The 19,195-nt window shown below is 42.8% G+C and overlaps 1 protein-coding gene across 1 annotated transcript in view; it reads left to right on the top strand.

The window, feature by feature from the left end:
- The window catches only part of LOC126139409 (mite allergen Eur m 3-like), a 58,335-nt gene that overhangs the window by 31,826 nt on the left and 7,314 nt on the right, over nucleotides 1–19,195 (top strand). Inside the window, exon 5 of the mRNA XM_049915227.1 lies at nucleotides 17,096–17,254. Coding sequence (XP_049771184.1) covers nucleotides 17,096–17,254 — 159 coding nt within the window. The remainder of the gene's footprint in view (nucleotides 1–17,095; nucleotides 17,255–19,195) is intronic.

The raw sequence follows: 19,195 nt of genomic DNA, 5'->3' as shown, positions 1-19,195 counted from the left end.
TCTGCATATAAGCAGATTGATTTAAGCAAGTCGTTCGACATTGTACCACATTTCCGAATAATGACCAAGATTCAATCAGACTGAGGTCTTCTTAGATAAGTTTTCGGATCTAGAAACGTTTGACTAATAAAACCCAGCACTATGTACTGGGCGCCGAATGTTCAACGGAAACGGGTGTGATACAAGGAAGCGTAATAGGACCGTTATGCGCTCAGCATTCGGAACCTATTTATTAAACAAGGTCAGCAATGATATCAGACTGTTCACTGACAGTGGCGTTGTCTACAGAAAAATGTTGTCATTGGCCGATAGCACGAAAATGCAGATAGAAGGTATAACACTTCGGCTACTATTAGATTAGCAGCAGACCGTTAATGCTACTCCTGTGAGAGGTTTTTAAATTGACCCATGATTCGAACCCAGATTCTATTAGTTATAAATAAACTGCAGTTACATAAAAGAGAACCTTCGCCAGCCTAATTATGCAAAATACTAACACTGTTCACGAAGAAAGTTAACTATTGGGATTGACTTTACCTTATACAGAAACTCTGTTTTGAAAATAAAGTAGAAGACACTAGTACACTTTAGGAAGCAATGCAATAGTAGTTGGGAATGAACAACAGTACAGGAACATTAATCGTGTTTCCAACAACTGCCTCTGATTGACTCTGTATAACAAAGCAGCAAATAAGTGTTCATTACTATTATATGAATGCGTGGTCTCTGTTTCTTTTTTTTGACATTGATATATCAGCTGCAGCAGGACTTAATGCAGAATCAGTGGCGACGATTGAAAATGGGTGCCACATTGGAAGTCGAATCCAGGATTCCCTTCTTACTAGGCAATTGCGCTAATCACTGCGTCACCCGTAGACAGTGGACATCGCAGTTGCGCACAGTATCTAGGTACGCCTCCTGGCCGACCCACATACTCACCTAACGCCACTTGTTCATAGTCCCTATCCGTGTTCCCTGTGCTCTGCTTTGAGATTCCCACAGGAGGTCAGACGTTATTGTGCTGAAAGTTATTTGCTCTGACTCGTTCGTTTATGAGCGTTAAAATCTTTGGCCGCCTTTTACTCAAAACCGAGTTTACTGTCCTCTTATGTCATGAAAAGGACTACTATTACTATTTCAAACAGTATGTCTCAGTGCACACATTTACATAAGGACAAAACTAACTGGCGTCCACTGTACAGGAAATAAAATCAAAACTGTTACTCAAAGACAACTACCACAATCAAACTGTGCACTGCTCAAAAAAATTGAAACACTGGAATTACGTAGCAATACTGTGAAACGCCCACTGTTTACTGCCCCATTAAAAATCTAAATTACATAGAAAATTCTTAGAATTAGCGCAATGGAAACTTGAAATGAGAAACGAAAGAACCAGCAAAAATACGAAAAGAATCTTACCTTAAAAATTACGGCATATTCAGCAGCAACAGCACAGCATGAACAAATCGCGCCAGCTAAAATATGCTAAAGTAAATCTAAATTATCAGGAGAAAGTTTCGGATGATTTTCTTATACTAAAACAAATTTCTTACTTCAAACGAAAATACTAATCCGTTCATGACAATGACTATTCTGTATTTAAAACTCTTATGTCACAAGAACATAAAACTCACACAAGCCATAGAAACTTTACTTTCTTTATAAAAGTCTTGCAAGGCAATGCTTTTAATATTATACCATCTGAAATGAATTAAACTGAAATAACCTAAATTGAGGTGCGGAGGTGGACTTTTCTGTTGCAAGAATCGCTAACAATATCAGTAAGCGCCAGAAAAAATTATTACCTTAAGAACATATCCATAATGCAAATCAATTTTCTCTGTTCCATAAATGATGAGTTGTAAGTTCTTCCATCAGATTAATAATTCCTAACAATTTTCTTCAGCAAAATCCTCCTCCAATATGCACTACACTCAAAACTTCTGCCTGTTTATTCCATGTCCAACAATGATCTGCTCTCTGCTCTACAACAGAACCAAAGACACACAATTTCAGAGATAATACTGCCACTGCCGTAAGTCGATTATTCCACAGATGTTACAGGCAACTGCTTCGCTCTCATAGCATGAAATTTCCACTCATTGTGAAGGTGTTGGCAGATAAATGTCCAATCCGCCTATATACGTCCAAATTTTAGGGTATTCGCACTGGACGTGGTGGATCATTGTCCTTCGAGGCGAGTCGATTACGTGAATGTGTGGTGTCTGTTCTTTTGGACATATTCACTCGTCGCCGCTGATTCTAAATAAAGCCCGAATGCAGCTGATATCAGTATTCCCTGTCACTTAAATAGTTTTCAGACGATTACGTTATTTTTACCAATTTTTATTTGTATTCCCAAGGATCATTCACTTCTTCATACTCTTTAGCTGAAATGGAAAGGTTGGTACTGGGATCTAGTACAGTTTGAATACTTAAAGCCAGTTGCTCTTTATAGCAGAAAAATGATAGAGACTGACAAGATCACTTCATTAATTCTGTAGTTGTAATGTGAAATTTAAATCTGGCTCAATAGTTAGCTGCCGGCCGATGTGGCCGAGCGGTTCCAGACGCTTCAGTCTGGAACCGTGCGACCGCTACGGTCGCAGGTTCGAATCCTGCCTCGGGCATGGATTTGTGTGATGTCCTTAGGTTAGTTAGGTTTCAGTAGTTCAAAGTTCTAGGGGACTGATGACCTCAGATATTAAGTCCCATAGTGCTCAGAGCCATTTGAACCATTTTGACTTTCAATAATTAGCCTGGGGAACCAGGACGTAATCAGCCACTAGGCTCAGATCATGGCTGAATGTTTTAGTGACAACACACTATGAGAAAAACCATTAACCATACACATATAAAATTATAAACACTGTTACTTCTAAACCAACATAACATTCAATCCTTCTGCTGGGCCTTCAAGTCTGTTACCCAGTAACTATTATGAACCATCACAGTGTTTTCAGGTAATTGTAATACTGAAATGAGATTTTAGTAGAAAGAATACTTTAAATAATCTCTTTTGGTGGTGCTTTGGTGAAACTTTAACTATCCTTCCAAGAACATCACTTGGGGAACGTCAGACATAACGCTCACTGAATAATTATGAACTGTGGCACTCCACAATGTTTATTAATTGTAGTGGAAGAAATTTCCTGGCAGCTTAAAACTGTGTGCCAGATTGAGATTCGAACTCGGAAATTTTATCTTTCCCAGACAAGTGCTCTACTGGTTGAAGTAAACTTGTGGGGACGGATCGTCAATGATGCTGGGCAGCTCATCAGTAGAGCACTTGCCCGTGAATGACAAAGGTCCCGAGTCTGAGTCCCAGTCTGGCGCACAGTTTCAATCTGCCGGGAAATTTCTTATCAGTGAGTACGGTGCAGAGTGAAAATTTCATTCCGTAGTGAAAGACAGTTGTTTCTCAGTTCAATAAAACAGGATACTTGGGAATATCACAGCACTTGGATTGGGCCCCAGTCTACATAAATGACTCAGGTTAAAATACGTGTGCACAAGACGAAGTTTAAAGTACACAAACTTATTAATGAATAAAAAACCGCCTAACTGGTTCATGCAGTTGTATAGTACTAAACTGATCCTTTGAAATGAAGTTAGTGGCAGTGCCCATCTCCGCTGGCTATTCAAAAAAATTGCTGCAAAAGCATCCGTGGCTCTCACTGTGTAACAAGCTCTGAAAATTCTCTTCCTTAATCTGATTTTCGTTGTTGAGAGCTAACCAAAGTATCTCTTCAATAGTAAGCCAAATTAATTCCATAGTGACGACTATATTATATAATCTTGTTGCTCTAATTGCTTCGTTCAGTTCACAAGATGGGAACACTTTGCCTGCTAACCACCACCTGATTGTTGCCACTTTCCAATTACCGCTAAGCCAGTTTCACTGCACAGGGACTTTCTCGAAGTTTTACACATTACAAGCCTTAATGCGCTATGCATGAATCAGTATTACAAGTAAAGTTGTAAAATTTATGTTTTTGTAGAACATTACTTTTGAAATTACATCCATGGAGTAATTACATTGACATAAATGGACATAAATAATGAATGAAACATTTACCTAGATTATACTAATGAATGGTGTCTGTCCTTTCCGATATGTCGAAAAGAACGAACACATGCATTCATAATTGATTCGACAGACTCAGTGTGAATACACAATTATGTCCAACCTGCTGTGGGAATCTTACATAGCGAGTATGGATGACATGGACGGCGACTGTGGACAGGTGGTGACAGGAGGGAATGTGAGTCGGCCGAGTGGTGTGTCGATATACTCCGCGCGGTTGCGATAAACCTTGGGTCCTGGTGGCGCAGCGGTTAAAGTAACCGCCTCGTAAGCAGACGATCCCGGGTTCAAATCCCAGTTTGGCACATTTTCCACTCGTCACCATTTATGTCGCATAAAGTCCTGATACAGCTGATGTCCATAGTCCCTTTCCTTATTACTGCCCTCCTCCTTCAATTTACATAGTATACATAGATGGAAACAGAAACTCCACTCGGTAGAAATAATCGCAGTTCTGATTAGATACGTACAAATATAAGATAATGCACATAACAAAGAACTGAAACTGAGGAAAATCTACACTCCTGGAAATGGAAAAAAGAACACATTGACACCGGTGTGTCAGACCCACCATACTTGCTCCGGACACTGCGAGAGGGCTGTACAAGCAATGATCACACGCACGGCACAGCGGACACACCAGGAACCGCGGTGTTCGCCGTCGAATGGCGCTAGCTGCGCAGCATTTGTGCACCGCCGCCGTCAGTGTCAGCCAGTTTGCCGTGGCATACGGAGCTCCATCGCAGTCTTTAACACTGGTAGCATGCCGCGACAGCGTGGACGTGAACCGTATGTGCAGTTGACGGACTTTGAGCGAGGGCGTATAGTGGGCATGCGGGAGGCCGGGTGGACGTACCGCCGAATTGCTCAACACGTGGGGCGTGAGGTCTCCACAGTACATCGATGTTGTCGCCAGTGGTCGGCGGAAGGTGCACGTGCCCGTCGACCTGGGACCGGACCGCAGCGAAGCACGGATGCACGCCAAGACAGTAGGATCCTACGCAGTGCCGTAGGGGACCGCACCGCCACTTCCCAGCAAATTAGGGACACTGTTGGTCCTGGGGTATCGGCGAGGACCATTCGCAACCGTCTCCATGAAGCTGGGCTACGGTCCCGCACACCGTTAGGCCGTCTTCCGCTCACGCCCCAACATCGTGCTGCCCGCCTCCAGTGGTGTCGCGACAGGCGTGAATGGAGGGACGAATGGAGACGTGTCGTCTTCAGCGATGAGAGTCGCTTCTGCCTTGGTGCCAATGATGGTCGTATGCGTGTTTGGCGCCGTGCAGGTGAGCGCCACAATCAGGACTGCATACGACCGAGGCACACAGGGCCAACACCCGGCATCATGGTGTGGGGAGCGATCTCCTACACTGGCCGTACACCACTGGTGATCGTCGAGGGGACACTGAATAGTGCACGGTACATCCAAACCGTCATCGAACCCATAGTTCTACCATTCCTAGACCGGCAAGGGAACTTGTTGTTCCAACAGGACAATGCACGTCCGCATGTATCCCGTGCCACCCAACGTGCTCTAGAAGGTGTAAGTCAACTACCCTGGCCAGCAAGATCTCCGGATCTGTCCCCCATTGGGCATGTTTGGGACTGGATGAAGCGTCGTCTCACGCGGTCTGCACGTCCAGCACGAACGCTGGTCCAACTGAGGCGCCAGGTGGAAATGGCATGGCAAGCCGTTCCACAGGACTACATCCAGCATCTCTACGATCGTCTCCATGGGAGAATAGCAGCCTGCATTGCTGCGAAAGGTGGATATACACTGTACTAGTGCCGACATTGTGCATGCTCTGTTGCCTGTGTCTATGTGCCTGTGGTTCTGTCAGTGTGATCATGTGATGTATCTGACCCCAGGAATGTGTCAATAAAGTTTCCCCTTCCTGGGACAATGAATTCACGGTGTTCTTATTTCAATTTCCAGGAGTGTATTTCAAGATTGGTGATAAGTGTCTGGAGTTTATTTCACCATTTAAACATTCATTACTAATACTAAGAAGCAATATGAGATGAGAAGGGAAAACAATAATGGGAATAGCACGTAGGAGACAGGTTTGTTGCAAGGATGCTGAGAAAGAGCGTTGCTGCTGTGAAACAAAACGCTTGGAGAACGCCAGTGTGACCCAATCCAGACTACTGCTGCAGTGTCAGTCGTCTTTGTGAAGCAGGCATGACAACAGATATCGAATGAATTCGGAGATGCACTGCTAGGATTGTAACAGCTCGGTACACACCGTGTGGAAGTGTGACAGAGGTGCTCGGGGAACTTGACTGTGTCTTTTGGAAGGAAAGTGACGTAGTTCTCGCAAATCTGTGTTGCGGGATTTAGACAACCAGCTTTCGAGTAAGACTGTGCGACCATTTTACTGCGGCAGTCGTGTATCTTACGCAGGGACCCTGAGAATGAGGCAAGAGAGCAAGATGCGCACACAGGCGCGTAGACAGCCGTTTTATTTTTTAACATAAAATCACTAATATTTGTACAGAGTACAGTCTGCCATTCACGGTTCAGTGGTTCGTGAAGTATATATATTGATAAAGACGTACACTGTCAAAGTGTGGTTGCTAATTTGAGCCATCTGATTGGAAACTCAGGTATTTCCACATATGTTAAATTTTGAGCAACAACAAAAGCTATGGAATAAGTGAATAAAATATTTTTTATTTTACCCAAACACCTTTTAGCGCTCGCTGTGTTCATTTCACTGTTTCATTTACTTTTTTTCTAAGAACTGTTAGTACGTGTTAGCAGCTTGTGGAGGTTACTTGAATTTCGGTTTGTAGCCGTTTAGATACACAAAGGACAGATGATTAGGCGTTAAATATTCCGTTAATTTACAAATACAGGTAAACAGACATGTCAAGGTTTGCCGCTTGTACGCCTATGTTAAGCTGAAAACTAGGCCTAGAGTACTAATTTGGAAGAAAGGATTGGCCTACCATTATTCACGTAAATCACAGGACGACATTAGTTATTCATGTTGGCAGTTTTATATCTCCCATCTATTCTACAGCATGTCATCTACAAACAACGAATTTTTTTTTGTTTTCTGCTTTTCACTTACTTCAGACATGAAGTTGTTGTATTAAATTGCATTATTTAGTGATTTACTTTGGTTTTTTTGAGTCTGTTGTTTTGATACTCTTATTTTTATAAATTTGACATAAAGAGATCCATGAGGCAGGCGAAGATTACTACAATTATCAGTAGTCTGCGAATGTTTGTTTCACACACAACTGGAGACACTGTATCTACGTGCAGCAATGGCTCCTGCATATCTGTTGTTGTTGTGGTCTTCAGTCCTGAGACTGGTTTGATGCAGCTCTCCATGCTACTCTATCCTGTGCAAGCTTCTTCATCTCCCAGTACCTACTGCAACCTACATCCTTCTGAATCTGCTTAGTGTATTCATCTCTGGGTCTCCCCCTACGATTTTTACCCTCCACGCTGCCCTCCAATACTAAATTGGTGATCCCTTGACGCCTCAGAACATGTCCTACCAACCGATCCGTTCTTCTGGTCGAGTTCCGCCACAAACTTCTCTTCTCCCCAATCCTATTCAATACCTCCTCATTAGTTATGTGATCTATCGATCGAATCTTCAGCATTCTTCTGTAGCACCACAATTCGAAAGCTTCTATTCTCTTCTTGTCCAAACTATTTACCGTCCATGTTTCACTTCCATACATGGCTACACTCCATACAAATACTTTCAGAAATGACTTCCTGACACTTAAATCTATAGTCGATGTTAACAAATTTCTCTTCTTCAGAAACGCTTTCCTTGCCATTGCCAGTCTACATTTTATATCTTCTCTACTTCGACCATCATCAGTTATTTTGCTCCCCAAATAGCAAAACTCCTTTACTACTTTAAGTGTCTCATTTCCTAATCTAATACCCTCAACATCACCCAACTTAATTCGACTACATTCCATTATTCTCGTTTTGTTTTTGTTGATGTTCATCTTATATCCTCCCTTCAAGACACCATCCATTCCGTTCAACTGCACTTCCAAGTCCTTTGCTGTCTCTGACAGAATTACAATGTCATCGGCGAACCTCAAAGTTTTTATTTCTTCTCCATGGATCCTGCATATCTAAGGATCGGTAAATTCCGAAACACATCATGTGAGCAATGAAGTCATTTCTTACCTGATCTTTGACGTTTACCATTGCGATCCAGTTAGCCTGAATGTAGAACTACTGATTATTACTCTTATTTTAGATCTTTTGAAACACTAACTTGTTTTGATATTGTTTTTTCTTTTTTTGGCTTTTACGCGTGTATTTAATGCACTTAATTAGAAAAATACCAGATTTGTCACCATTGTATGTACGTGTTGTTGTAGTTATATTATGCTCATTTGTTTCTCTGCCTGCTTGTTTGGAGAGTGACGTACAATTAACGCAACGGTCACCGTCTTGGTTACGGTTAAAGTCTGCCAGGAAGTTTCAAACAAAGAAGCACACTGACGAAAAAAAAAGCTGCTACACCAAGAAGGAGTTCTGCAACATGAGGGAAAGTTGGTAGGTGTTTTTCTGCATCTGAAAGACAACGTCTATTCAGATTACGAGCCAGTCGTGTAAGAGTGGCTCTCGAAGTGTCACTATGAAGAAGCAAATGAAGTTTGCTTTACATTCGAGCTGGAACGGTCATGAATGTTGGTTAACTTTGGGACTGTGCGTGGTGAGTGGACGATAGCCAAGAATGCCTTTAAGGCGACAAAGAGCCCCATTGTCAACACCTCACTGAGTCTGAACGAGGTTGTGTAACAGGGCTACGAGAAGGTAGGCGGCCGGCCGTTGTGGCCGAGCGGTTCTAAGCGCTTCAGTCTGGAACCGCGTGACCGCTGCGGTCGCAGGTCGAATCCTGCCTCGGGCATGGGTGTGTGATGTCCTTAGATTAGTTAGGTTTAGGTAGTTCTAAGTTCTAGGAGACTGATGACCACAGATGTTAAGTCCTATAGTGCTCAGAGCCATTTGAACCATTTGAAGGTAGATATTCCTTCTGTGATAATGCAGAAAGACTTGGCAGAAATGTACCCACTGTACGTGACTGGTGGCAGCGGTGGTAACGAGAATGTACGGTCTCAAGAACACCCATCCCGGACGGCCACGTGGTACTACCGAGTGAGAAGACCATTTAGTTCGGCGTATGACGCTGGCGCATCATACCGCACCTGAAGCAATAATTTGAGCAGCATTTGGCACCACGGTGACACAACGAACTGTTACAAATCGATTACGTAAAGAATAGCTCTGAGTCAGACGTCTTGTAGTATGCATTCCATTGACCACAAAGCATTGGCATTTGCGACTTCAGTGGTGTCAACTGAGAGCTCATTGGAGGCCGTGGTGGTGGTCTGTTGTATTTTCTTATGAAATCCGGTTCTGCCTCGGTGGCAATGATGGCCGTGTATTAATTGGGAGAAGGCCATGTGAGGGCCTGCAACCGATCTGCCGGCATGCTAGACACACAGACCTACACCCGGAGTTGTGGTTTGGAGTGCGATTTCGTAAGACGACGAGAGTGCTCTCGTGTTTATCTCGCACACCCAGACGGCAAATATGTACATCGCTCTGGTGATTCCAGCTATTGTGCTGCCATTTGTAAACAGCATTCCAGGGGGTGTTTTCCAGCAGGATAATACTCGCCCACATAGGGCTGTTGTAAACCAACATTCTCTACAGAGTGTCGACATGCTGCATTGGCCTGCTCGATCACCAGATCTGTCTTTGATGGAGCACATAGGGAACATCATTGGACTACAACTGCATCGTCATCCACAAACAGCATTAACCGTCCTTGTATTGACCCTCCACGGGCATCAGGTACGAAACTTCAATACACAAACTGGCATACGTTATCTGTACAGCACAATGCACGCACGTTTGCATTCAACAATCTGACGGTTACACTGGTTATTGATGGACCAACATTCCACATTGGCTCATCTCAAGCGATATTGCAACATAAATCACTTAATATGTTACCTGGATAAGCTTACATTAAACTGAGATCTTGTAACATAACTTAAATATGTCTCTGGACTGAAAACCACAACAACAACAGATAAATATATTCCATAAATTTCTTCACATTAATTATTTTTTGGTATCGCAATATTTTTCCATCAGAGTAATTACTACCGTCAGACACATCATTATGAGTGTCCCTCAGTCATTTGAATACATGTGAATATGTCACATAGGCAGCATGTTTGTAATAATTATAAGTCGTAACTCAGATGTACAAAAATGACTTGGTCCATTCCATGTGCAGGAATTAGGAGAGGATGTAGATTTAAAATACTTTGATTAAAACCGGATCATGATGCCCCTGTGGTTGGGAACCAGTGCCACAGAAAAAGCGGCCAGCCTCTGATGTTCAGATGTTGCAGTCAAATCATCTACTCTAAGTAGACGGATACCGTTGTAACCACTCCTAACGATGAAATGTTACACATCCGTAGCTTATTCGAGAACCTCATCTTCGTAAGCTTACTCACTGTGAAATATAAAGCAGGTGGAAATCTCACAAGCAACTAATATCGAAGTAAAATCGTAAGTGATCGCGCACTGCAGAAAATGGAACTCAGCGGCACCCAAATACTATTTTTGATTCTAAAAGTTTGACAGGTACAACTGCAGCTTGCGTTGCATGCTTAGATATGTCAAGCTTCTAGTTACACCTTTGAGATGGTTCTTACATATGATTCCTTGTGTTTGTGTCATGGGTCCTGTAGAAAGAACGTGGTGCAGATATACAGGGCGTTCAAGAAAGACTGGTCAGTGTTTAGGGATGACAGGAATGATCATTAGAAACAAAAAAGTGTAGTAAACATGGGCTCTAAAACGAATACTTTGAGAGCTACGAGCAATTCTTGATCTTCGATACTGTGAAACAAACCTCTTCTACTGCAGGCCCTTTCTTTCCATATTTTGGGATGTGGTAGTGTGGGCCAAAACAAGACAAATTTTCGAGTAAACATGTGCTCTAAAATGCATACCTTAAAAGTTACGAGCACTTGTTCCTTTGAAGACTTGTGTTTCAAAGTAGCGAAAATGAACAAGTGCTCATAACTTTTAAGGTATATATTTTAGAGCACATGTTTACTGGACAATTTTTTTCTTGTTTTGGTCCATACTACCGCTTCCCAAAATACGGAAAGCAACGAGTTTACAGTAGAAGAGATCTGCTTTACGGTATCGAAGATACAGAATTGCTCATGGCTCAGAAGGTATGTGGTTTAGAGCTCATGTTTACTTACCTACAAGGTCTACAACTTTGCTTCTGCCTTTTTTTTCTCGAAGTTAGAGACTTTATTGTGAAAAACTTACAAAAAATTTACGATTCAAGGTATTGGCCATCGTTGGCCACTGTTTTCTCCTAGCCTTAGGACAGCATACGAATCCAGCAGTGTATAAACTGGGCATCTTTTCAGGGGAACCACGAATCGATCGAATTTTGCACTTGTTCGTATGACTGCAAGTGCCAGCCAGCTTGGACGTGCGTCATATATCGAGAAAGGTGGCAGTCAGAGGGGGGAATATCTGGAGAATACAATGGCTGGGGTAGAACTTTCCATTTCGACTTTTCAGAGTATGTTTTGACTGGATTTTCAGCTTGGGATCGTGCACTGTCATGTTGCAAAATCATTTTTTTATGTCTATCGCTGTAGTGCGGCCGTTTGTCGTTCAGTGCTCGGCTCAAACACATCAGTTGCTTTCGATAACGACCTCCTGTGATTGTTCCCGTCGCTTGCAGTAGCATCGAAAGCTTTCTCTCTTTCACAACCGTGCCGGTCTTCAACGTCAAAATCACCATTCTTGAAGCATGGACACCATTCTCTGCGAAGGTTTGTCGCTAACAGGCTTCTCATCGTAGGTCTTACCCAGCTTTTTACGAGCCTCAGCCGCAGATTTCTTCATATCAAAGCAGAAAATTGAAACCTCCCGCAGATGACCAGAATTGGGCTCATAAGTTGACGTATTCAGTCGAGAATAACTTTATGATGCAATCAAAAATCGACTGATATTTTGATGGCGTTATGTTCTCAAATGTATAAGTTTATTGTATGACACTTAAGTCGAACGACTTGCACTACTACTTTCCATTACTACCGTCTATTGCAAAACGGCGGAAGAGTTGTTGTAAACCTTATACTTTGTTTCGAATAATCATTCCTGTGACATCCCTGAATATTGAGTGTTCCTCCTGGAACACCCTGTATACAACATCGAAGATTCGTATGACCTGTGGTTTATTATTGAAGACATCATTAAAGTACTCGACAGCTAGGCTACGGATACCGTTATAAATGTAGTTCTTGTAGGCCGAAGGAGGATTTAGTTAGTCGTAATTTTGTGAAAGGAATCTGAGAAATATTAGAAAAGGAGGGCAATGTAATTTGGATGGCCGGAATCAAGATTTAACCCGCTGTATCCAGTGTGAACCCGCTCTATGCTCCCACGGGGAAACACCCCAATACTATTACAACTCTCTGGATGTCAACTAATTTACATTGCTACTTAAATTAATTGGCATTTGACAGCGAACGGGGATCCCAATAAACCAATGGGAGCTGTACAGGCATCGTTGGCTCACACTCCGTTGCCACTTCCACTCCTCAAAGCATCGCACATTGCAGTTCTCAAGTAGAACACTTTCTAGACGCGGAAAGTTTCGCCTATGACAAGGAAAAACGCTTAACTCGAGCGGTAACTGAAGTTCATGACAGACTTCAGACATGTTTGTAGATTTCACAGATATCTATGCGGTATGTGAATTTCATAATTTTTACGTACTTACAGCAGGAGATAAGACTTTAAACTTCATACAAAAGTACGTAAATACTGATTTAAAAAATCTGAAGTTTTGCGTACCAAACGGAATGCGATATGAAATTTTGGAGCACTCAGTCGTCGAGAGAGGTATTTTGGTACTCAATGAAAGTAAAAGGTATTTCAGTGAGTGCAATAGTTTTCGAGATTATGTGCTATGTTTCAAATTGTGTGTGGATGCGAAAATCTCCTTCTTTTTCAAAAACGTTGACGTAGCTCCGATCCTAATTAAAATTAGAAACAGGTACTTGAGACGTTTAAAGAAGTTATAAACATGTATTCCACTCATGAATTTCAGAAATCTTAGGTCGTTTTGTCGGTGATAGAGATTTTAAGCTGCGCGGGATTAAGCGAGCGGTCCAAGGCGCTGCAGTCATGTACTGTGCGGCTGGTCCCGGCGGAGATTCGAGTCCTCCCTCGGACATGGGTGTGTGTGTTTGTCCTTAGGATAATTTAGATTAAATAGTGCGTTAGCTTAGGGACTGATGACCTTAGCAGTTAAGTCCCATAAGATTTCACACACAATTGAACTTTTTTTTTTTTTTTTGAGAGGGATTTTAAAGCTATTTTCTATCGCTGAGGAGTGTGCAGCAATGTGGTGGCTCTCTGCAAAACTGCCACAACGTTCAAACTTCGAAACTAACATGTGAGATGACAACTAATTTAAATTGGACTGTAAGTCATGACGTCCTTTATTATTGATTTCTGTTGTTGTTGTGGTCTTCAGTCCTGAGACTGGTTTGATGCAGCTCTCCATGCTACTCTATCCTGTGCAAGCCTCTTCATCTCCCAGTACCTACCGCAACCTACATCCATCTGAATCTGCTTAGTGTATTGATCTCTCGGTCTCCCTCTACGATTTTTACCCTCCACGCTGCCCTCCAATGCTAAATTTGTGATCTCTTGATGCCTCAAAACATGTCCTACCAACCGATACCATCTTCTAGTCAAGTTGTGCCACAAACTTCTCTTCTCCCCAATGCTATTCAATACCTCCTCATTAGTTATGTGATCTACCCACCTTATCTTCAGCATTCTTCTGTAGCACCACATTTCGAAAGCTTCTATTCTCTTCTTGTCCAAACTGGTTATCGTCCATGTTTCACTTCCATACATGGCTACACTCCATACAAATACTTTCAGAAACAACTTCCTGACACTTAAATCTATACTCGATGTTAACAAATTTCTCTTCTTCAGAAACGCTTTCCTTGCCATTGCCAGTCTACATTTTATATCCTCTCTACTTCGACCATCGTCAGTTATTTTACTCCCTAAATAGCAAAACTCCTTTACTACTTTAAGTGTCTCATTTCCTAATCGAATACCCTCAGCATCACCCGATTTAATTTGACTACATTCCATTATCCTCGTTTTGCTTTTGTTGATATTCATCTTATATCCTCCTTTCAAGACACTGTCCATTCCGTTCAACTGCTCTTCCAAGTCCTTTGCTGTCTCTGTCAGAATTACAATGTCATCGGCGAACCTCAAAGTTTTTACTTCTTCTCCATGAATTTTAATACCTACTCCGAATTTTTCTTTTGTTTCCTTTACTGCTTGCTCAATATACAGATTGAATAACATCGGGGAGATGCTACAACCCTGTCTCACTCCCTTCCCAACCACGGCTTCCCTTTCATGCCCCTCGACTCTTATAACTGCCATCTGGTTTCTGTACAAATTGTAAATAGCCTTTCGCTCCCTGTATTTTACCCCTGCCACCTTCAGAATTTGAAAGAGAGTATTCCAGTTAACGTTGTCAAAAGCTTTCTCTAAGTCTACAAATGCAAGAAACGTAGGTTTGCCTTTTCTTAATCTTTCTTCTAAGATAAGTCTTAAGGTTAGTATTGCCTCCCGTGTTCCAATATTTCTACGGAATCCAAACTGATCTTCCCCGAGGTCCGCTTCTACCAGTTTTTCCATTCGTCTGTAAAGAATTCGCGTTAGTATTTTGCAGCTGTGACTTATTAAACTGATAGTTCGGTAATTTTCACATCTGTCAACACCCGCTTTCTTTGGAATTGGAATTATTATATTCTTCTTGAAGTCTGAGGGTATTTCGCCTGTCTCATACATCTTGCTCACCAGATGGTAGAGTTTTGTCATGACTGGCTCTCCCAAGGCCATCAGTAGTTCTAACGGAATGTTGTCTACTCCCGGGGCCTTGTTTCGACTCAGGTCTTTCAGTGCTCTGTCAAACTCTTCACGCAGTATCTTATCTCCCATTTCATCTTCATCTACATCCTCTTCCATTTCCATAATATTGTCCTCAAGTACATCGCCCTTGTATAAACCCTCTATATACTCCTTCCACCTTTCTGCCTTCCCTTCTTTGCTTAGAACTGGGTTGCCATCTGAGCTCTTGATATTCAAACAAGTGGTTCTCTTCTCTCCAAAGGTCTCTTTAATTTTCCTGTAGGCAGTATCTATCTTACCCCTAGTGAGACAAGCCTCTACATCCTTACATTTGTCCTCTAGCCATCCCTGCTTAGCCATTTTGCACTTCCTGTCGATCTCATTTTTGAGACGTTTGTATTCCTTTTTGCCTGCTTCATTTACTGCATTTTTATATTTTCTCCTTTCATCAATTAAATTCAATATTTCTTCTGTTACCCAAGGATTTCTATTAGCCCTCGTCTTTTTACCTACTTGACCTTCTGCTGCCTTCACTACTTCATCCCTCAGAGCTACCCATTCTTCTTCTACTGTATTTCTTTCCCCCATTTCTGTCAATTGTCCCCTTATGCTCTCCCTGAAACTCTCTACAACCTCTGGTTCTTTCAGTTTATACAGGTCCCATCTCCTTAAATTCCCACCTTTTTGCAGTTTCTTCAGTTTCAATCTGCAGTTCATAAGCAATAGATTGTGGTCAGAATCCACATCTGCCCCTGGAAATGTCTTACAATTTAAAACCTGGTTCCTAAGTCTCTGTCTTACCATTATATAATCTATCTGATACCTTTTAGTATCTCCAGGATTCTTCCAGGTATACAACCTTCTTTTATGATTCTTGAACCAAGTGTTAGCTATGATTAAGTTATGCTCTGTGCAAAATTCTACAAGGCGGCTTCCTCTTTCATTTCTTTCCCCCAATCCATATTCACCTACTATGTTTCCTTCTCTCCCTTTTCCTACAGACGAATTCCAGTCACCCATGACTACTAAATTTTCGTCTCCCTTCACTACCTGAATAATTTCTTTTATCTCGTCATACATTTCATCAATTTCTTCATCATCTGCAGAGCTAGTTGGCATATAAACTTGTACTACTGTAGTAGGCATGGGCTTTGTGTCTATCTTGGCCACAATAATGCGTTCACTATGCTGTTTGTAGTAGCTAACCCGCACTCCTATTTTTTATTCATTATTAAACCTACTCCTTCATTACCCCTATTTGGTTTTGTATTTATAACCCTGTAATCACCTGACCAAAAGTCTTGTTCCTCCTGCCACCGAACTTCACTAATTCCCACTATATCTAACTTTAACCTATCCATTTCCCTTTTTAAGTTTTCTAACCTACCTGCCCGATTAAGGGATCTGACATTCCACGCTCCGATCCGTAGAACGCCAGTTTTCTTTCTCCTGATAACGACGTCTTCTTGAGTAGTCCCCGCCCGGAGATCCGAATGGGGGACTATTTTACCTCCGGAATATTTTACCCAAGATGACGCCATCATCATTTAATCATACAGTAAAGCTGCATGTCCTCGGGAAAAATTACGGCTGTAGTTTCCCCTTGCTTTCATCCGTTCGCAGTACCAGCACAGCAAGGCCGTTTTGGTTAATGTTACAAGGTCAGATCAGTCAATCATCCATACTGTTGCCCCTGCAACTACTGAAAAGGCTGCTGCCCCTCTTCAGGAACCACATGTTTGTCTGGCCTCTCAACAGATACCCCTCCGTTGTGGTACGGCCATCTGTATCGCTGAGGCACGCAAGCCTCCCCACCAACGGCAAGGTCCATGGTTCATGGGGGAAGTATTGATTTCTATGTTGCATTAAAATTTTTAGCTCTGCTAATGGAAGGGATGTTATATGAAATTCGTGTGATAGTTTTTGGTGCATAAATCTTAAGTTTTGAAAATTGGAACATATTACCATATCTCTGGTGTAAGAAAAGTCTGTTTTTTTTTTCACAGTACTTTGGACAGTATCCAGATGTCCTGCTCAAAGTGGACGTACGAATAATGGAGCAATGTCAGTGCGAGTCTGTGTACAATGACATCAATTACAGCATCTACCCTACACAGATCTGTGCAATTCTTTTCGAGGACGGCAAGTACTACGACGCCTGCAGTGTAAGTAAACGGCAAGCTGGTGGTGAAAAGTATGTATGGGCGAGGAAGGGCCATTATTCTGTATGACTGACTTTTGTAGTGTGGGGGAGAGTGTTGTGTCTGGAGGATAGTGTATCTAGGAACACATGATGTTTCCTGGTTAGTGTTTCAATGTAGCGACTGATTCTAGAGTCACTTGAAGAAATGCGTACTACAAACATCCATAAGTAGTTTCTGAGACTTTCTACTATTTTTGTTGTTTCTGCGACATGAGGTTTTGTTTTGTGAAGGTTTCCTAAACTTTAAGAGTTTTACACACTTGAGCGCTCTTTAATACATCAAAGTTATTTTGGTGGATATTGTTAATTCTTCAGTTACAGAATTATGTGTTGGGTAAAATTCCTTGCATTTTTAAAGCGAGTTACATAACACGTTAAGCCGTACTTCGTCGGTTGTGAACCTTTTTATATTTTGAAACAAAAGAAGGTCTCATCGACAGAACTTGATATTTGCCAATGGATCGACGCCCGAGGCCGCATTTTCCCGACCACTGCACCAGGTCCACACTCTTGACTCGCCAGTTGGTGGCAGCGGAAGGAGGCAGGAGAGATGATACCAAGGCGACAAACAGCAGATAGCTGGTGAGCTGTACGCACCTGGAAAATCTGTCATGTTTGCTGTTTTAAGAACGAAAGCAAAGTGTCGTATCAGTGTGCATGCGCCATGAGCAGAGCAAGACGTGGAAAGCATGAGAGGGCAAGTGTGAGCAAAGGTACATTGGTGACGCGACCTGAGGAGCCAACCAAGAGCAAAATCTTGGAAGACAAATTGGGAATCCCCAATAGCAACGAGCTCGTAATTGACACCCCCATCAGCTCCAAAGAGGACGAACAGAAGACCAACGTTCACATGACAACACAGCATACCATCTATGTTCTGACTCAATCTATTTTCATCCAGTATCAGGGCAGAGACTGGTTAGACTTCTTCGGCACCCTCGGAGGTATTGTGAAGGGTGAAATCAGATCCAATTACCTTGTCAATGACGCTGTACCAGATATGCGTACGAATTCTGCTCTAACTATGAGTCTCTCAAGCCTCTTCTAGTTAAAACGTTTTTTCTGGCACCAGAGATGACGCAACCAAAGAAGAGAATGGCTGCAGTCAAAGCGTTCTTCAGGGGGCTACTGTGGCTGTACAATGAAGACATAATCTGCAGATGGCCACTAACTGCTGGGTTGGGAGATGTGGTCACAAGGCTACATAACAGAATCAATAAGAAGAAGCAATCACTCTTGGTCTTGGCTGTAGACTTAGCTGAGAACCAGCAAAGAGAAAAGGAAGCCAAAGAAGTTTGTGAGCTGAACGAGCTCATGGGCTTCAGAGCGCAAGTTGAGCCTCTCCTGGTGGGACTCGACACTAAGTCGTGTTGCTATAAGTGCCAAGAAGAGGGCGATATGGGCAAATACTGCCGTAGTCAGCCAGTTGGGTCAAGTGCACTGGCAGGCACACCAGTCAGGCTTGCCCACGTATGGAAGAAGACCAACCAACGTGCAGCGGGACACATGTCACAAGCTTTTTCGGCTGCAGAGTGTGTGCTGCCCGAGACGCCAGTGAGATGCAATAGAGGAAGAAGGCATCCCAGGACAGCCCGGCAGACACCAACCACATCAAGAAAGAGTGCTGAAGGAAGCGAAAACGGTCCCAGAGCAGACTGGAGACGAGGCGGAAGTGGACTCCCTTCCCACGGGGCTGGCTGCTCCCTCCCCTCCCCCCCCCCCCCCTGCCAGTGAGAGTGGCGGAGGGGGAAGGTGACTGCGCGCAGTCGAATGGAGGCAGTCGAAGACACTTCAGTCTGGCACCAACAGTCTGCAAGAAGGACGACCCACATCACAACATCGACGTCACCCTACAAGAGGCTGAGTCCCACTTTAGGATTACGCTCCAAAAGGAGATGGAAGC

This window comes from Schistocerca cancellata, chromosome 1 (assembly GCF_023864275.1).
Source record: "Schistocerca cancellata isolate TAMUIC-IGC-003103 chromosome 1, iqSchCanc2.1, whole genome shotgun sequence".
Classification (NCBI taxonomy): Eukaryota; Metazoa; Arthropoda; class Insecta; order Orthoptera; family Acrididae; genus Schistocerca; species Schistocerca cancellata.
The sequence above is the reverse complement of the archived record's forward strand: the minus strand, read 5'-3'. Positions and strand labels throughout refer to the sequence as shown.